At 42.7% G+C, this 20,420-nt stretch overlaps 1 protein-coding gene across 3 annotated transcripts in view; it reads right to left on the reverse strand.

Moving 5' to 3' along the window:
• SPATS2 (spermatogenesis associated serine rich 2) overlaps nucleotides 1-20,420 on the reverse strand; it is a 47,044-nt gene that overhangs the window by 8,895 nt on the left and 17,729 nt on the right. For all 3 annotated transcript variants that reach the window (XM_083490116.1, XM_083490117.1, XM_083490118.1), the window contains exons 3-8: nucleotides 9,085-9,164; nucleotides 8,331-8,439; nucleotides 6,592-6,641; nucleotides 5,320-5,581; nucleotides 4,365-4,571; nucleotides 968-1,103 (exon numbers count right to left, since the gene is read on the reverse strand). In XM_083490116.1, coding sequence (XP_083346242.1) covers nucleotides 968-1,103; nucleotides 4,365-4,571; nucleotides 5,320-5,581; nucleotides 6,592-6,641; nucleotides 8,331-8,439; nucleotides 9,085-9,164 — 844 coding nt within the window. The remainder of the gene's footprint in view (nucleotides 1-967; nucleotides 1,104-4,364; nucleotides 4,572-5,319; nucleotides 5,582-6,591; nucleotides 6,642-8,330; nucleotides 8,440-9,084; nucleotides 9,165-20,420) is intronic.

Consider the following 20,420-nt stretch of genomic DNA (forward strand, 5'->3'; position numbering starts at 1 on the left):
AAAGGGCACTGGATGCCAATCAGCCAAAGGCCTAGTCAAAGAGGAACATTTCCCCCTGACACTTAAAGGTGTATAATGAAGGCACCAGCTGAACTTCCCTGGGGAGAGCATTCCACAGAAGGGGAACCACTACAGAAATATGCTAATACTATGGGCAAAACTCAGTAACTGCCTCAGTCACTTTTCCCCTCTGGAAGAGCCCACTCACCCGAGAGACAGGGAGGAAGTGCATGCGAATTTTGAGCCTTGGAAAGCACATGAGTTGAAAAAGGAAACTGGAGAGAGTGTCACTCTTCCAACTTTCTCCTTCAGCAATGTGTGCTTTTCAAGGAAGACAGAGGTGACTGCCCTCGCCACCTTTTGACCAAGGGGCTCAGATGTTTTGCCATCTGACCAGGGGAAGACTTCAAGAGCACCACTGAGCCCATGGGTGCCCCACTGGCAACCCCTGAATTAAATATCTATTCCTTCACAATTTAGTTATGCTTCACCACGTCAGAGTGCACAATTGCAACAAGGGCCTCACAGGGGATTTTTAAACCTGGAACCATTGGCATACAGATCAGGGGCTTCACGTCTTCAGCTCTTCCCCCAAAAGGGGGCTTTCCTTGCAGTTGTGGGCATTTCAAGACATGCATAGTTCAGTGGCTTCAAGGAACAATGGGAGGAGATTGTGACTGCCTTTAATGCAGAACTGTCATATGATGTTTCAGGGTCCAATAGCTTGGATTGGTAGCCAGGTTTGTAACATGAAGACAACCACCAGCTTCAGTTACTGGTGGCAGCCTTTCCAAACAACCACCATCAATGAGAAGATACACTTGACCATGTACACTACCTACATGACTACCTTACAAGTGACAGGCCCCAAGGAAAACACTCCTAAAAGTAAAGTGGTTGCCTTTTTCCAAGACATGTTAAACTTATTCATATCTGAATAATTCAGCCTCTGCAGGTGTTAGCATACCAGCTCTGAAGTTCTGCAAAGGCCTGTTTCATTTTCTTAATGGAGGCATCCATTTCTTCTTTAACTACAACACGATACCGAGCCAGTGACACAGTGCACCGTTGGAGGTCTTTCACTGATTTTTCAATATTAGAACCTGCCGGGGGGAAAGAAACACACAAAGCCTTCTAGTATTAGTCCATCCAAGTTTTCCAAATTGCTATAAAAGCAGAGGTGATGAACTGGATCCGCCTGAAGGCCCAATCCAGAACTGGCCAATTCTCCATGGAGCATTTTTGACAGGTGCATGGGACCGCCTACTGGTAAATCCCTTGAAGCTAGGCAATTCAATTTCAAAAGGAAGTTTTGGGCACACACTCTAAGGGGTGCTCTTCCTCTTTTCCTTCACATGAATTAAGCCATGGCTGCAAAGGTTCCTGGTAAAAGCGGGCCTGCATCCGGCACAAAGTTTAAATTCAGCAGCAAATGTAAGCCCTGCCTTCAGTAGAATCAACTCAGGAGTTCCCAATCAAAGTTCCTAGGTGAGACTCATCCTAGTGGGGCTTGCATTCAGCAATGAAATTAATACATAGTCAACTACTGACTAATTGCCATGAAGTACCCATTTGATTTTTTTTAAAAAAACAACAGATTACCAGATTGACCAGAAGATGATATATTGACTTCAAGAATACGCCAGATGCACTGGACTGTGTGCACATGTGGGGCATCTAATTATGAATTAAATTTCAGAGTTTTAACTTTGAGAAGGTGTTTCCCCTAGTGAACTCAAATCTGTACAAGCGTAGGTAAAGGTACAGGGACCCCTGACCATTAGGTCCAGTCATGACCGATTCTGGGGTTGTGGCGCTCATCTCACTTTATTGGCTGAGGGAGCCGGCGTACAGCTTCCAGGTCATGTGGCCAGCATGACTAAGCCGCTTCTGGCGAACCAGAGCAGCGCACGGAAACGCCGTTTACCTTCCCGCTGGAGCGGTACCTATTTATCTACTAGCACTCTGACGTGCTTTCGAACTGCTAGGTTGGCAGGAGCAGGGACCGAGCAACGGGAGCTCACCCTGTCGCGGGGATTCGAACCGCCAACCTTCTGATCAAGCAAGTCCTAGGCTCTGTGGTTTAACCCACAGCGCCACCCGCGTCCCTTGTACAAGAGTAGTTTCTTCTAAAAGAAAAGATGAAAGACTCAAGAGAGCAATAAAGGTTATAGACACTCTGCCTCATCTCTCCAGCAGAGCACATCTCCATGCTTATTTCCATCACCAAGGCATGCTGAAGTGTTCACCCCCTGCTAAGCTAAACTGCCAGTTGCTTGTTATAGCCCTTGTTACTGCGAGAAGGTGAACCATTGATGCTGGGAGCCGGATGTTCATCTCTCCCCGAAGTTAGGGATAATGGCCATGCTTAGAATCAAGGTCTTGGAGGTCCTTGCTGCTGACAGGTAGAGACAGGAACAGAGGAGACTAAAGGAAGGAATGGTAAGAAACTGCCGCTTCTCATTAACCACCAGGTTTCTTTGAGATACTGGCTCGCGTCATGGGAAAAATGTACACGATCTTGAAAAGTTTCCAGTAAGGAACATTGTGAAAAAATATGGGATAGTACAAATTCTAAATGATATGAACAGTGGGCAACGATTGAGCAGGAAAACCAACTAATTAAAGGATTTCAGTTAACCAACTCTGTGTCTTAGTTTTATAGCAGCTGGAGGAAAGGCAGTTAACAGACAGGGTGTCATCTATAGCCTGCTCAACAAAGATGCAACATTCCTATTAAAGCGCTCATAATCCTCCCACCACTAGGCAATTTAATTAAATTCAATTTCAGCAGACTGTCTGCCTAATGCGCTCTGCAAATGAAGCCCCGGCTTACCTAACACATTCTGTACCTTACAAGAGGTCTCTGCAGCCCAAATGGAAGCAGAGCTGGAATTCAAATTCAACAGGGAAGAGACATTTCGCCTGGTGACTTATGTTCTCAAATCATCCAGGGGATAAGCCTCAGAGCTGGGAGACTGCTCAGTAATTCTGCGTGCAATTTCTTCCCCAACCACAGGACTTGCAGAACAAGTATAAAACTGGACAAGAACTACAGGGGTGGCAGCAGTCTGACATTAAAGCAGGCTTGGAAAGTTACCACCAAGGCAGTGGGGAAGGAGGAGGTGAGCTATCAGTTTCAATCTTCCACAGGAAGATCACAACTCAGGACCCACCAGGTGCAAGATACCAATGTAGCAGCTAGCAGAGTGTTTGTGTTAAAACACAGTGAAAGACAAGGATGGTGATTTATTGTTTAGAAAACGTCTTCTTAATGCATTTTTACAAGATAATAAATGGACATAAAAAATTCAATGCTGTGCCTTTACAATTGTTCTGTCAGCACACATATTTCTGTGTGCTAGATGGAACCATTTTTCCTTCTTTTGCTGTTCTAATCCCAAAGCTGATTTGAGGAGGGCAGTGTATGGAGGAAAAAAAGCTGAGAAAAATCACTTTGCACCAGTGGGACTTATATTGCTGGTTCCTGCTAGTGCAATTATTTAGTTGAATCTAGCCCAAAGAGCTGCAGAACAGTAATATAAATGATTAATTTATATTGGGCTGAGGAGCAGCATGCAGACATGTTCCTAAGACTGCTGGACATGAACAAGACAAACAGAATACAGTCGTACCTTAGAAGCCGAACGGAATCCATTTGCGAAGTCCGTTCAACTTCCAAAACGTTCGACAGCTAAGGCATGGCTTCTGATTGGCTGCAGGAGCTTCCTGCAGCAAACTGGAAGCCACGGAAGCCGCGCCAGACGTTTGGCTTCCGAAAATCATTCAAAAACCAAAACACTCACTTCCGGTTTTCAATCGTTCGGGAGCCAAACTCCCAAGGCGTTCGACTTTCAAAGTACAACTGTACATCTCTAATGCCTTTGTATACACTCTTTACAGCATATGGAACTAATAGCTAACAGCTTTCAATTTTATATCCAGTTTTCAAGATCCCATTGATGTGGGCACATTTATTTCTCTCATCTTTTATACCACCATTCTTCAAGGAGTTGGGAGCAGCATATATGGTGGGGTCAGGTTCTTCCTCTTCTACCTTCATAGAAGCTGTGAGGGAGGGTCAGGCTGAGAGTGACTTGGGACAATGTTATCCAGTGTTGTTTATGGCTGAGCAGGCTCTTGACCTAGGTGTCTTTCAGATCCTAGTCCAATGCTATCCATTCCTACCCCCATAGTGAGACAAGAGGCGGCACACATTAAAACTTTTCAGCCCAGTAATTAGAACAAATGTAGTCACTCTGTAGCTGTTTCCAGATCTGCTCGGCGAAACTATGATGTGCTCAGCGAAGCCTAGAAAATGAACAACAGAATCATGCAGCAGTCACAGATCCCACCCAGCCTACCTAGCTTTTTGTTTCCAGAGGACGCAGGGACCTCATCCAGCATCGTCAGAGATGAAGGGGCAGGTGAATGGTTGCTGGATACAGGCCTGGAGAGCGGCTTGCTGGAGCTTCTCAGTTCAGGCTGCACCCGGAGAGGCTGGGCATTCTGGGAAGACCGTGCGGTGGCAGGCTTTGGACTGAGGTCTGCTAGCCCGTTTTCTAATGTTACTAAAGAGGGAGGAAAAGAAGGTCCTACTTCATGCATCTGAAGATCATAACACAGTAAAACAGTGCAATTATGTAAGCCAGGGTTCCCAAACTATTTTTCCTAGGCAACTCTTTATAGTTTTGGCAGAGCACCATATCGCCAGAAAGAACAATGTGCTATGAACGCTCATCTACCTAGAAGATACACTAGCATCCATCTCTATGAAGCCACTTCTAAGTGAGCCTTTAGTGCAAAATTTAGATACCCAACCTTATACAGTCATACCTTGGTTTTTGAACAGCTTAGTTCTCGTTTGGCTCCCAAACGCTGCAGACCTGGAAGTGACTCTTCCGGTTTGCAAACTATTTTGGGAAGCCAAACGTCCAATGTGCCTTCCGCAGCTTCTGATTGGCTGTAGGAGCTTTCTGCAGCCAATCAGAAGCCGTCCTTTGGCTTCCGAACCTTTTGGAAGTTGAACCGGCTTCTGGAACAGATTCCGTTTGACTTCCAAGGTACGACTGTAGCAGAATTCGCTCCTATTGCCATCTCCTTCCTCTGGGAACCTGGAATAGTTTCCACCGTATTTCCAAAGAACTAGCTGACCTCCTTTCTGTTAAAAGTGCTAAACAGCAAAAAAAGGTATTTAATCTGTTTTTATTATTATTACATATTTAAGCACAGCGGAAGGGAGAGAACAAGGCCCTCCTATTTCTTTACACACACAAGCAGCAGTACTGCTTTTCGGCAACAACCTGACAGAGAACTAACCTGCTCCATCAGGCACCTCAGGCATTGCAGGCTCGCCCTCCTCCAACTCTCTGGCATCTATGGAAAGCGCATCCAAACCTTCGCTGAGTGAGTCCACAGACTCTGTGTCATTGGCCGAGCCATTGACATGGTAACCGTTGATCCCACCCTTATCAGATGAAGCTACAGACTGTTCTTCTTCGGTGGATGCTGGCTTGCTGGGGTCAGGAAGGCTGGCCCTCGATTCTGCAGGAGGCTTTGGCTTCGTTTTCTTCTTTTTGTTCTAGGGATTAATACATCCACCCCACCAAGGGGGAAGGGGGAGAGGAAAGAAAAACGCTAAGCTTAATTTCCAGGATCATTCTTACTACTTGAACATCAGATAATTAGATACTTTATAGCTGAACGTCCTAGGCATTGATCCCTTAAAAGTGGGATGGATTTATTTAACAATTAGAACCGACAGACTGAGATTAATGTGGCCCAAGTGTACTATGCATGGCAACTGTGCATAGAGAAAGACTTTAGTGCAGGAGAGCATTAAAAATACTGCTCTCAACCATCCATTATTCTGAAGGACTGGCTGCACTCACAGATGTGTGCACACCACTATTTTGTACAAATGCAGAAAAGGCACAGGATGTGTCACTGGGCTCTCATGGGCTCTGAGAGTTGCAGCTTTCCATTTTTAGCCCTTGCAACTGAAAAGGTGTGCTTGACAGCGAGTGAGAACCACACTGTGAAATCTTAGAAGCCAGGGACATGGCTGAGTAACATTTTCACTGGCCAAAGGGATAACAATTTAATCAAGAAATCAGAAAACTACCCCTGAACCTGGAAGAAGCCTAATAGACAGGTGCCAAGGAACAGTTTTGCAGGACTAGGAATTTTTTTCAGCATGCCAGCTGAAAATGTTCCCACATGATACCGTCTCTCATGAATGGTTTGTGGTTTTATATTCTGTTTATTCTGTGAACCAACCTGCAGGTATAGGGCAGTATTTTACACACACACACACACACACACACACACACACCAATAATGCTAAGCAGAAGTGAATTGTGGTTTTGAAACTTTGTTCCAAAAGCTACCAGACACTGGAGTAGTTTCTCAGATCAACATTATCTAGTAATAAATACGCAGTGCTGCCCTACGACAAATTCTCTTTTTCTTGCGTCATTGCCGTTTGGTGTGAGTGGTACAAGAAGATGGGCTTAGAAAGCCCCATGGTCCTTCCAGAAAGACTCCAAACCAACCCAATACACTGCAGTTCAAGACCAAATTAAGGCTTACCTTTTTCTTTCCAGTTACTGTCCATTCTTTCAACACTGCACTGGCACTACCTGTTTTCGAAAAAGAAAAATCGTAAGCAGAAATGTATTATGAATTATGCGCTATGAATGTGAAGTAGAAAGGAGATAGTAACACGAGATATTAAAAGAGAATCTAGAGTTACATAAGTAACTGATGTGGCGCAGATAGCACATGAAGGGAAGAATTATATATTTCTTTTCTGCCCATGGGTTGGAAAGCAGACCATCCTCTTATCCCCAGGTGTTTTCTGAGAGTTTTTGACCAAAAAAACCAAAGAGAAAAATATAGCAGAGCCTGAATTTCCATGAAGTTAGAGCCAGGAAAACGAAGGAGGGATGAGGATTTACGTACAAGGGGCATCCAAACGCTCTTGTAGGAATTTTCTCTTTCTGTGTGTGATATTAAAAGTCTTTGTATGTTACAAAGTGCCTGTTTGGTTTGGGCACAAGAAATGTCAGCGAGAACTAGATAAAACTGATACAGGCTGCTGCAGAGATCTAATCTGAACTCAAGTGTGCCCCTTCTGAATCACAGTATTCCACGCAATGTGTTGCAGCATGCATGTGCTGGAGCAATAAAACTGCATTAATACAGAGGTGTTTCCTGGCACTGGAAGTACAGCCTACTAACTTCCAAGTAACTAAAAAATTATTTCTAGCCATTGCATAGATAATTTACACATTGGTTGATTTTTTTTTATGGTAGTGTAGCGACAAAAGAGTTTAAGAACTCTGTGCGTACAATTCTAGTTTCAATCCTATGGCCTTTTTGTTTCATGTGGATCCTAAATAGATTCTGAAAGAGTATATGCAAAAAAAGAAAGAAAACATATTCAGGAATGAAACCAATGTGCTGCTCATTCTGAGAAAAGCCAAGAAAAACTCTCCCTATGTAGTCTAAAGACAATTACCATTTAATGAGAGGTACATTTGGGCTGGCCACCAAACTGGCTCTTGTCCAGCCTCAAGTAATAAACATTTAAATGTTCATGTACCTACAGAAGCATATACAAAAGAATGAAGCAGGAAAAGTGGGAATTTATATTGTCAAGATGGTGCAATATAGAACCCAGATGCTAAAGCAAAATTGTACTGATCCAAGCACACAAACTTCTGAGCCGAGAAACAAATTTCTAGCCCACGTTGACTGAAAGTAAAATCTAGAAATGTATGACTGCTTCTTCATTAAAAAGTTAGAAAACAGTATTTTGGGGGCTTTGCACACATATGTCCTATATGAACCAAATATTTGTTTTAAGTATGTATACTTGTGTAAAAGTTGCAGGAATATCTATTTTGCCACAATGATGCATATTTGGATGTCATGCTTGCTTGTGATCTTTGTAAAATAGTTGCCCAGGAGACTTTCCCCTCAACAGTTTACGGAGCTGAGGACTGATTTTCCCTTTTATGTGGATTGTCTTTGCATGTAAAACATGCAAAGGAAATAAATGTTCAGAGTGGAACTCTTTACTCTTACACCCTTCCTTCTTTTCCAGTCTTTCTCCATACCAAATTCCACACCCCAAATGTTACCTTCCTGGTCCCCAACAAAACCAAGAATCACAAACACCCACACCAAATAAACTAGGTGCAAAAGTGAAGAGTTTGTAACTGCACATATTCACAATGCAAGGCCCATAACCCCTACCCACCATTTATCCCCATCACAGATGACAGCCAGCATCTGAGATAGAACCTGGTTATTAAAAAACTCACCTTCCATGAAAGCCTGCACCGTTCGATCTACACAGTTATCAAAGTGCTGCAGCACCAGGATAATTTCGTTGTTGCTGCGGTTGGGGACTATTGCTCTCACAGCACTGATCTATAAAAATGAGATATGCAGGTCACATATTAACCACTTGCTTCCAAGTCAAACATTTCCCCTTGCTTCCAACACAGGAAACTAGTTAAGTTTCTTTTCTTCCAGCTGATGTCAGTTTCAGTTTTGCTCTGGGAACAGCCCATTAGTGTTGTTTTCTCTGGCAATGTTTTTCTGAAGCCCATCCCAAGGAAGCAAACCTCTCACAGACGCTATAGCTGGAAGCAACATGAACACACAGCAGCACTGAAGCCACCTGGGTCCCTTTTGCTTCAGTTATTACTGCAACGCTTACATTATGACTCAATATGTTGCCAAATGCAACTGGCCAGTACATCTCTGCCCCCAAATAAATGCTAGCTTCCCTCCCCCCCTTTTTTGGTAATGCACATGTCTCAATCACGGCTTTAAAGTCACTTGCAGGAATGGCAGAGGAAAGGAGGCAAGGGAGAAATGGAGAGTTACAGAGAGATCATTTCCCCCGCAAACCAGTAGTACAGGAATCAAAGAATCAAAAGGGGTAACAGCTTTGCCTACAGCAGAGGTCTCTATCTACTCCAAATTTCTGTCGGTCGCAGATCATAAGAATCTAGCAGCAATATAACATGCCAAACTCCCAGCTACAAGAACTGTTCAGGAATTCCTTACCTTCTCTTTCATGTTTTCAAAGGTACCTCCTTGAGCCATCACAGTATTGGACTGCACATCAAAAATAAATCCTGATGAATCTGATGAAGTGGAAAGAGACACAGAATATTCAGAATGAAAGGAACCAAGAAGATGGAAATAAACTCTCAGATGAATTGTAGATATACACTGTGCTGTGCAGAAAGAAAATAAAAAGTAGGCTGGAGATTATGCTAAAAGGTCTCATCCAATCCCTGGTGACAAGAGTATGCAAACACACCCCACTAGAGAGGCAGAGTGCACAGGGGTTCCACCTGTTGAACACTGCAGCAATTGTATACACTGCCTTGAAGCAGAACTTTGAAAACAGCCAGCCTTGGCAATATGGCAAGACCAGCCCCAAATCAGACTGCCTGGGAAGAGCTTGTGATGAGTTCTGAAGGTCAGAAGCTTAGTCTGGTATATTCCTAGGCATACTAAAGCTTATCTTCAAGATTTATCATTGGGTTAGACACACCTTCAACATAGCTTTACGAATCCTTAACTCTACTTCAGAGCAAACATAACGGCAGCAGAAAATTGGGAGCAGCAATGTACAGTATTGCCTTAATGATTCATGGCCTATTCACACAACCCTCTCCTTTAGCTGATGCTCCCATTTTCAGTCAGTCCATGCCTGCTTCTCAGCCACATGTACACCATCAACATTCACTGAATTCAACCCAGGTAAGCATATGGCACACTGCTGCTGATGTAGCAAGAGCATGAACAGAACCACCTCGCTACACTTGACTGGAAGTCAACACAGGCTCAACATAGCAGGAGGCCCAGGCTGAACGGATCAGAAGGACGATCTTTCGCAAGATCTGCTTTGACCCGTACAGTTTTGTGAGACCCCCGACATATTGTTGAAATTCTGCTTTGTTAGCCTACTCAGGCAAAAGAAAAGAAAAAAACAGAAGGATCAAAGCAGCAGCGAAGGAAGTGTAACCTCTAACAGAACTAGTCCGATATCAATTAAGACAACTGGGGCAGTCTCAATGCTGCCTTTGTTGTTTGGTACTAATCTTGAGGATAATACGCAGCTACTGAATGTGCACAGAGGAATCCATCACAGCACCAAACCTTTACTCAATATTTAATGTTGTCGCTCCCTCCTGGGTACGCAAACTGCAGTTTTTACAATTCATTTATCAAGATCTGCCAGATGCTAATTCTGTTTAATGCTAGCATAACTGCCAGCACGCATTTATTTGTTCTGCTTTTAGGACTTGTGCGTCACAAAAGGGGTGCTCCTCTTCTGTTATTCAATTACAATTTTCAGAACTAAAAGACTGAAGCAGTAAGTGAGGAGTGGCTTGACGATCAGGACTACTGAAATCCCTGGTAAAGCCTATGTGGTTGAGAGAGCAGGCATTCTCTGACCTGAGAGGTGGTGTTCAGGCTGCTTTGGAAGGGGGTGCACTTTCCCTAAGGATTCAGGTGTTAATTTTGAGGGTGCTTTTAGATCTGACCTTCCCATTGGCGGCTGAAGTGGCATTCAAGACACAAAGTACCCGTAGCCAGCTATAGCCATGTCAAACAGAGGGAGAGGGGCTACAGTTCTTTACACTCCTGAAATGTTAATGCAATGTGCTGCAATGAGGCTGCCCTCGAAGACCGCTCAAAAACTAGTGGGCTGGTTCACATGTCACTTTCAAAGCATGGTCAAGCTCAACCACGGTTTAAAGGTGAGCATGCAGCATGGTGGTGCAAAGACTGAAAATCACAACCATTCCACTTCTCCTTCGGTCCTACTGCACCTGTACTGTTGGGAGCTAAGCCCTGGCTGGGTTTGTTTTCCCCCATATAAACCACAAGCAATAAGCCAAGAACAAACTTCATTCACAGCTTGTGCTATGAATGGTTTGAAGACAAACCTAATGCAGTAGCCAAGATGGTGCCCTACAGATGCTTTGGACTACAGTGGTACCTCAGGTTAAGTACTTAATTCGTTCCGGAGGTCCATATTTAACCTGAAACTGTTCTTAACCTGAAGCACCACTTTAGCTAATGGGGTCTCCTGCTGCACCGCCGGAGCACGATTTCTGTTCTCATCCTGAAGCAAAGTTCTTAACCTGAAGCACTATTTCTGGGTTAGCGGAGTCTGTAACCTGAAGCATATGTAACCTGAAGTGTATGTAACCCGAGGTACCACTGTATAGCTCCTAACAACTATCTAGACTGGCCAATGGTCAGGGATTATGGGAACTACAGCCCACAACACAGAGCGCATCAATGAACAAAATTATTCAGCATTCCTACTCATATTCAGTTTCTGTTTTAACACCTATATCTTTTAAACATATCCTGTCGTCAAGCTAGGTGCTACACTGTTCTGTATGTGTGTATCTCATTCTTCCTACCTAGATGTGGAACTTTGCATTCATTTCTTCTGAAATTCTTGTTTTTGGTTGGTCCAGTTGCCTGTCCTATCAAGACCTCAAATCCCTCAGCATGCTGATAAAGACCTTTGCAGGCTAGTAATGCCTGTGGGCTTACTTATGAAAAGGATGGAGCCAGTTAACTCATTCACCCAAATACAGGGATTACCTGCATATAGGAGAGCAAAATCTACATTTGAGATGCTACAGGTATTCAAAACCAATTGGGAGTGGGGAATACATTTTGCTATTGTTAAACAGTTTGGGGTCAGAAACTCACCTGTCATACTCTTAATCATTCTGCAATCTGCTTGTAGATCTCCATCTGCTTTCTGCCTACCCTGGGTTTATAGTGAAAGAACTTAAGAACAGCAGTTGTATCTGGCCAGTAGCCAATCTATTCCAAAATCCTGCACTCATCCTGCTCCCTGCCCTGCCCCTCCCAGACCTTTTCCCACCTGGCCTGGGAGGGCAGGACCCTGACTGACTCTAGCTGCAAAAGCTGAGGCTGCTGGACAGACTCTTGGCTGGGGTATCATTTAGGGGGTATTGTTGTGGGGTGTTGCTGGTATTGGGGGGTTTTTTTGGTATATTTAATCTAGATCTTATGATTTATTCAGAAATGGTTCAATGTGTACTTATTGATGTTTGCTTGTTTATGACTACTTTTATTATGTTGGTAATTATGCTAGCCACCTTGAGCATGGCTATAACTTTGGAAAGTTAGCATACAAATAAAATGATTGACTGCTTGATAGTGGTCAACCAGATAGATGCCCATGAGAAACGCACAAGTAGGACCTGAGCAGAACAGCGCTCTTCTGACCTGCAGTTTCTAGCACACTGCCTAGGCAGATGATAGCCCTGATTGGTACTGATAGCTTTATCCACCATGAATTTGTCTAATCCTCTTTCAAAGCCATGCAATTGCTACTCATGATGCCCCTTGTGGGAGCAAATTCCACTCAAATGATGAGCTGTGTGAATAAGTACTTCCTTTTTTTCTGCCCTGAATCTTCCAACATTCAACTTCACTGGATGCCTGTAAGTTCTAGCACATTGAGAAAACATTTCTCTATTCACTCCTCCATGCATAATTTTAGGAACATTATCACGTTGCGTCCTATGGGGCGAATGCAGGTTCCCGGTGGCCGCGCAGAGCTGCCTGCAGTCCCGGGCTCAGCGCAGCTCTGCGCAGCCATCGGGAGCCGGCCACCAAGTCCCGCCTGGCTCCAGATGGCTGCGCAGAGGTGCCTGCAGTCCCAGGCTCAGCGCACTTCTCCCCATCGCCAGCCCCACAAGCTCGGGGGACAGCGGGGAGGCGGAGCGCGCCTTCCCGCTGTTCCCCGACCTGGTTCTTCCAGCCCCGCACCTGGGGGGGAAATAAAATTTTTTTTCTTTATTTCCCCCCCAAAAAACTAGGTGCGTCCTATGGGCCGGTGCGTCTTATGGGGCGCAAAATACGATATGTGAAATCAAGTTTTTTTGGCCTCTACATGCATCACTTTACACTTGTTTACATTGAACTGCACTTGCCATTTTACTGCCCATTCACAATTTATCTAGCTTCTGTATCTTGCCTCCATGCCCAAAATTCAAAGTCCTCCAAGGCAGTAAAAATGTAACATCTATCTCTCAAAGTCCATTCACAAACTAATCAATATGCCGATCTCTTGTTTGACTTTAATAGATACTGCACTGACCCTTGATGCAAGTTGTTGTGCATAGGATCTGCTATTGTTGGGGAATGTTTTCATGAAACATGCTTTTTCATGACTCTGGATTCTCTTTCCTTTGTTAAGAAATGGTTGAAAAAAGCAGCCAAGACAGTTATCGGTTAACTGCTCATCTTTAGGTGCTTAAGATCTCAGCTTGCCTGCTAACAATGACACAGCAGTCTTTGTTTTCATAAGCAGCAGCTTGCAATTACAGAACTTGAGTAGCAAGTATGCATTCACAGTATGATCAAGCCACTGAAAGCAGAAGAGGTTTGCCCTTTATGATTGTTGTTTTTTCTTAAGCTCATGGCACGCTGAAGCTCTTCCTTTTGAGTGGATGTGATCAATTCCATAGACCAGGGGGTGGGCAGAAGGTAGATCATAATCTATTTGGAAACTGAGGGAATTTTGAAATGTATCAGCCAGGATTTTGGCACCTTGTTTAGCACAATAACCCCCCCCCATGCCACTAAAATGAAGAAAGCTGGCAGAGGGGGAGAACAAAGACTTGTGTGCAAAAGGGCTGTGAGCTCCTGGGCCTAGAATTCTTTAATTCTATCTCTTTTGCACATGCCTCCAGTTAGTGGCTCTCTCGGGATTCCAGTAAAAAATGAGGCAGATCCTGAAAGTGTGAACTCTGCCCATTGCTGCCATAGACTCAAAACCTTAACTGTTCACAGCTTCCTTTCACAAAGAGTCTAAGGCATGTATGTAGCCATTACAAGTCATTTTATTCAAGGCTATTGTTCTAAACCACTCTTTTTCATACCACACCAAAACTAGTTTGTTAAATAGCTGCAATCCTGGAAACACCTCGCAGACCATAGCATTATTTGGCCCTAACTTTCTTGGGGAAACTTCTGTAGTTTCAGTGCCCACACCTTGAAAGATAACCAAGTGTTAATAACATTGTGTGCATATAGGGAGAGAGTGATTTTACACACACACACACACACACACACACACACACGATGCTCAATAGCAACTGTCCAACATTGTAAAAATCCAACCAGTTTGCCAAGTTCTCTACTAAAGTTAAACCCAACCCTGCACCTTCTCTCAAAACAATGCCAACAAGAAGATATACTTAGTGGAAAGGCAAGCTATTCACTTCTAATTTAATATGACAGAAAATGGGCTTCATAATCAGTGAACCCCAACATATCCTGATTTAGAAACATCTTAAGCATGCATATTGTAATCCATGCTTCTGTAAGCACGACCATGGATACAGTCACAGATGATATGCCATCCACCTGCCACGTCAATAGTGGAAGTTACATAATAAGCCCATTATCAGTGACAGTTTATACTGACCTTTCCATGCAACTCCCCAAAGTACAGATCACAAGGGTCAAACTAGATGCGATGCTGGCATGCACAATATTTCTTTCCATATATTCACTCCACTCACCTACGAAATAGGAGGTTAGCTGGATCTTCTTTTAGAATGAATGGAGAGGAGAGGGATGCTGAACACTTCCTTGGAAAAGTAGTTCAACAGGCATGGGGAGAGGTAAGGCATGGGAAGAGGAAAAGTTCAGTGTCCCTGGTCCTATGCTCACTTACTGTAAGTAAGGCTGCTTTCCAGCTTTATATGCAAATGAGGCTGATATATGACTTATAGCGTCACCTGGTTTAGCTTGGTTTCCTCACTTTAAACTAGTGTTCTGCTACCAAATCACTAAGTTTCCCCACATTTCAGACAATGTGATGACCCTCCACTCTAGTAACTCATCCACTTCCACATGTGACACAACTCCTTGGCACTAAAGCACTTCAGAACCTTGCCATACTTTCTCTTACAAGGCAGTAAGTTTTTAACAAATAACCTTCCTCCAACTTTACCACTCCTGCACACTTTAATGACCCCACCTCTTCTCCCTTGCTGCCCTTGTCTAGAAGACGGGTGACAAAGCAGTGAATCAGGCCAGCCAAGCTGCTTTAAATGACTTGCCAGCCCAACTTCCTCCCCACCATTGCACTGGGAGGCATCAAACTCAGATGGTGGCTTGGGGGGGAACACTCTCTCTGAACAGTAGAAAAGATAACTCTCCTCCCCATCACAGTGCTAGGCTGAGCAAAGAAGAAACTTCTCCTTTCAGCCTAGTGCTGTGATGAGAATGAATGTAGAAGTTTGGTTTTTTGACCAAGAGCAGACCATGTGCTTGCATATAGCAAGCTATATGAGTGATGAGCACTGGCGTGCATGAGCGTAGCCAAGTCCAAGTGAAAGAGTGGTGAACATTGTGGAGGAGACAGGTGAGGAACAACCACCCTCCTTCTGAAGGTGGAAAACGCAGGAGGGTTAAGACCCTGCTGTTTTACAAAGAATATGCCAGTAAGGAACGAAAATAGACCAAGGAGAACTTGCAACTAACCTGCACGATAACTTAGCTCTACATATCAGCACCAAAAGCTTTCCTAAAATATCTCTGAGCACATCAAAAACTTTTTGTTTCTGAATTTCTTTTCCTTGTTAAAAAGGTGATCCACTCATCAGATGTTTATACTTGAAAACCTCTCATTATGGTATCAACAGCACAAGTCTATCAATGCAGCATAATCCACCACATTATGAACAGCAGCTTCTAGAAAACGATGAAACATGACATCTTCAACAAGAAAATTATGCACATTTGGCAGTACTGCAAAACTAACATACTTCTGTAAATTATTCATTGGGATTTCTACTTGTCATTGGAGCTGCACTTCAAGCACAGACAGGTGTTTATTAGGAGATTAAGGGGGGGTGAACAGATTATTATCGTGTTCAGTTATATCACGGCTGACAATGCTCTACAGAATTTTACAAGCAAAAAGCAGACACGTCCCTGCCTCTAGTGAATTCACTATTGCACGAAGCTGTGTGTATTTTCAATAGATCTCTTTGATGGCCTAGCTATACAAAAAAACAGGATATAGTATGAAGAAATTCTGTGCAATGCTGGCACTGCAGTTCTCAAATTGTCACAGTGACCCTTTTTACTGCAAGGCTGTTGGCCAGTTTATAATGAGCCCTTTCTCTATACTGTGTAACTTCAGGCTGCAGCCACATTCCCCACAATAAAATAAAACAAATAAAAAAACCCTAAAAGGTAAGGAAGGAAGCTAGGTTCTACATTCTTTCCTAGTTTTCCATGTACAGAGTTAGCAGGCATGGGGGAGAAAATTCAAACATGATCACCATCTGTTGCCTGAATTGGTACAGATGAGGAAAATCTTACAGTTCTAGCATTGTCCTGGTTAAAGCGGCCAGGATGGTGGGCAAACTGAACTTTCATTTTCCTTCATACTTGGCAATCACAGACCTAGTGATCTTCTACCGTAAAGGCCAGCTTTCTACTTGGAGAACCACTGTCTTGGGATAAATCTTACAATCACCAGAATTAGTTGAGCAGAGCCAAACATAAAAGGTGCTTTGAAAACATTTCTAACTGCACTATAAGGGCAACTTTACAGTCTGTATAAAAGACTGCTCTATGGACATGCAAAAAGAGATGTAGCATTGTGAGGTGGATATTCACATCTGTACATGCAGACACAGTCAACCATGGCTCCAAAGCTCATGTCTGTTGCATGGTCCTGTGTGTTTAAATACCTTCAAATGTTAAGGTGTCCATCACACACTAACACAGACAGTGCATACTTGAAACACATCTGTCACGCTTAGCATTAAGTGGCACTTAGCTTCCAAGATAACACTTCCAATAATACAGAGCAAGTTGACTGGGTGAATAAAACACTCTTTGCTTTCCTGGAGATGCCAGGAAATACTTTTAGGGCACCTCTAATTACTCATCCTGTTATTACCTTCCAATTCTATTTAAGAGCAGCTGCCCTCCAATTTACAGGCAACAGCAAGTCACACCTAGTAATTTAAACCCAAGAGCACAGTGAAATCTTGCTGCTTTTATAAGTGAAAACTTAACAAAATAGACCATTAGGGTAATTTTTAAATTACAGGAGAGAAACTGTCCTCTCAAGTCATTCCCAGCTGCACTGAAGAAGCAACAGCAAGAAATTCAAGCACCTTCTTAAGTTCAGCCAATCTAGTCCTATCTGAAAATACAGCATTAGATAAATTAAAAACTGCATTAAAAAACCAGTAATCATCTTCAATTTTGGAAATTTGTAAACTAGTAATAATGTCAATATTTGACATACAAAGATTATTCCATCTTTTAAGTAACTAGGGAGGAGGTAGAATGCTAATTTATAATTCTAAAAAAGAAACGACAACACACACAGTGGATTAAGAAAAACAGGTCTCTATAGCAATAGTTATATTAAAATACATTTTTCTAAATCCCCTAATGTAGCTAATCTATTGATATCTATCAATTTTGTACCACAAGTCCACAAATGCAGTTACCTGTAACATATAAGAAATAGTATGTCTTTTAATCAACTCCAACTCTCAAGAACCATTGCATATGCTAAGAAATAAGTGGAAACATCACAAGCACCCACAACGTATACCATTATACATAGGAGCAACTATTTTTTCATAGATGTCATAAGAAGCCGAGACCAGCTGTTGCTCACTACAATGTAAGTGTGAGTAAATGCCTCTCAAGAAGAATTCCCCCCTCCCCCCAGTAATACATGGTCACGCATGATACACTCAACCATAGTGTACTCATTCACTTTGAGATGCACAAAGTAGCTTGCAAATTCACTTTGAGCTGTCCAAAGTTAGGACATCATCTGCTTCTCTACTATCAGCTCAAAAGAAACAGCTGGGTCATGCAGGGATATTGGCATTTCAGTTTCTGAAATTTACAGCCTCTATTGCTAATGCTTCTGACAATGGTGAATTAGCAGAACGAATCTTAAAAATATTTACTTGTACTGTTACCATCAAGGAGCATTGCTCAAATGCCTACCAGTGCTTTTCCATGGAAATTATAACTAGTTATAATGGGAAGACATTAAATTTATGACTAATGTCTTCCGCACTGGCATTAGTTAGAATCATTCTGTAATAAGCCAGAGAAAAATCATGCATCTGAGCTAAAAGAAACCATAATTCAAATGCACATATATATTCTGCTAGAAGAGAAGTATTACGTTAGGGTGCAAGAATTATGAGCCGAAACTTTCCTTGGGTACTTAGAAAAAAACACAACATTTTCACAATGTCTGAACATCAATGGTGATGGTGGAATAACATGGTTCCCGAGCTGCATTTTGAAAAGGTTGGTTCCTATTGCAAATAATTAAAAAGTCAGGGTTTGCTCTAAATACTGAATGGGAAATATAGGAGCTTTCAATTTTGACAATTACTTTGATTTAAAACCCCCCAGTAACATTCCTTTCTAGCAGCTGTATAAACAAAATTAAAGATACACCCTTCCCATAGACATACAGTCTCATGTACATAGGAAGATAGGGGAGAAGGGGTACAACAGGAAAAGAAATGGAGAATTAATAGGTAAGGGCCCAAAAGCCAAAATGTCTTCCAAATTCTGTTTAACAACCAAAGTGAGTTTGTAACCGCAAAGATCACACTGATACAGTTGTAGCTACACGACTTTAAGTAGTGATAAAATTATGAGCTCAATTTAGGAAACCAGGAGATAAATGATGGAAACAGAATATACAAGCTGTAGATACATCTACATTTAAAAAAACGCTGATCTTTCAACAGCAGCTTCCCTGGGAGAACAAGCCAGCTTTTGAAATTTGTGTGCAAGTGGGACTCCTGATGCACACTATGGGAGTTGTTGCTGAGAGGTAACAGAAAATCCAACTGCAAGCCCAAGTGTTTTATGTACAGAGGATCAGTAGATTGAGACCATAATTTTATCAAAATAGTGATAAAATTATGGTCTCAATCTACTGATCCTCTGTAGTTACAACCGAATGTGCCCATTATTGTGATCCTTGCAGTTGTTTACTTTTGTAACTTGCTCATTCTTTCAAACTGGGAATTCAAAATCAAGGGTAACTAAGCCAGAAGTACCAGAAAGGAGTTTAACACATGTTAGCTACTGCTGGTAAAATAATGGGATGCAATCAGGTAAGACACATTTTGACAAGATAGTAAACATGCTTAGAGTGGTTCTTTAATAACTTCTTTAAAGTACATGGTGAATAACAATCAAAGGATTTATAAAGAACTGAAGAGGATATTTTGATCAGCCCAAACACTGAGGTCCTCCTCAGAGGGTCTTCTGCTGGTTCCCTCCCTGTGAGAAATGAAGCTACAGGGAACCAGACAGAGGGTCTTCTCGGTAGTGGTGCCCTCCCTGTGGAATGCCCTCCCTTGATAAAAGTACCTCCTGTAAAGCCACTTTCCAGATTAAGATGTTAAATAGATCAACTACTTTCTGGGGTTCAGTCCCCACAGAGATCATCTGTACTCTTGCAGATCATCTGTACAGATGGAAACTAAATTAATACTTTTTAAATGTAAGCTCCAGACGCTTTTCTACCCACACCTGTTCAATTTGACTCGGTGTCTACTGTTCCAACAGTTGGAAATGCAACAGAAAGTATGAGCACTATTTCTCACAGGCTGTTTGATTTCTGGCTTTTAATCTATTAAGCACATCCTATTTTTCAAGAAGCAGATATATAATACTCTTTAGTTAAAAGTACAGAAGTCTCTCTTTTGCTTTGGCCAATCAAGAGTTCACCATGTGAACTCTGTTTTGAACAAGTTAACAAAGGACTCAAATTGGACAGAGGGATCAGTAGCTTTTCTGCGCAGCTGCCAGGCCCTCTACTGGTGACAAAGCCTTGTGGATTTATATCTTGCTCTTTCACCAATGAAGTCAGCACAGCTTACGTTAGTTATTTCTATTCTTATACCCTCTGCAGATATGCTAAAATACTTAGGGCTAAGAGACAGTGACTTGCGAACTATGCTATCAAGCAGGCGCTAGGGCTGAGATGGGATCTGAGCCAAGGTTTTTCCTATCCAAGCCCAGAACACTATCCAATATACTGTAATCTAATGCTATGAAAGGTTTTGAGCCCCTCTTTCAATAGTGGCTTATCAGATTCCAATTAAGTTCCCCCAAAAAGACACAGAATTCAACATCACGCTAAAATGATCATTCCGTCAGTGCAAGCATTTCAGCTTGCCAGACGGAACAATCTCCCCTCGCCTCCTCCTGTGTGCTGTTCTGGGGGTTCTCCCAGTCCCCCTGAGCTGATGGGGGGTCCTCGGGGGCACCTGAGGGCATGAGAGGGTGGAATTCCCTTT

Source organism: Podarcis liolepis, assembly GCF_965112155.1.
Source record: "Podarcis liolepis genome assembly, chromosome: 2".
NCBI classification, from domain to species: domain Eukaryota; kingdom Metazoa; phylum Chordata; class Lepidosauria; order Squamata; family Lacertidae; genus Podarcis; species Podarcis liolepis.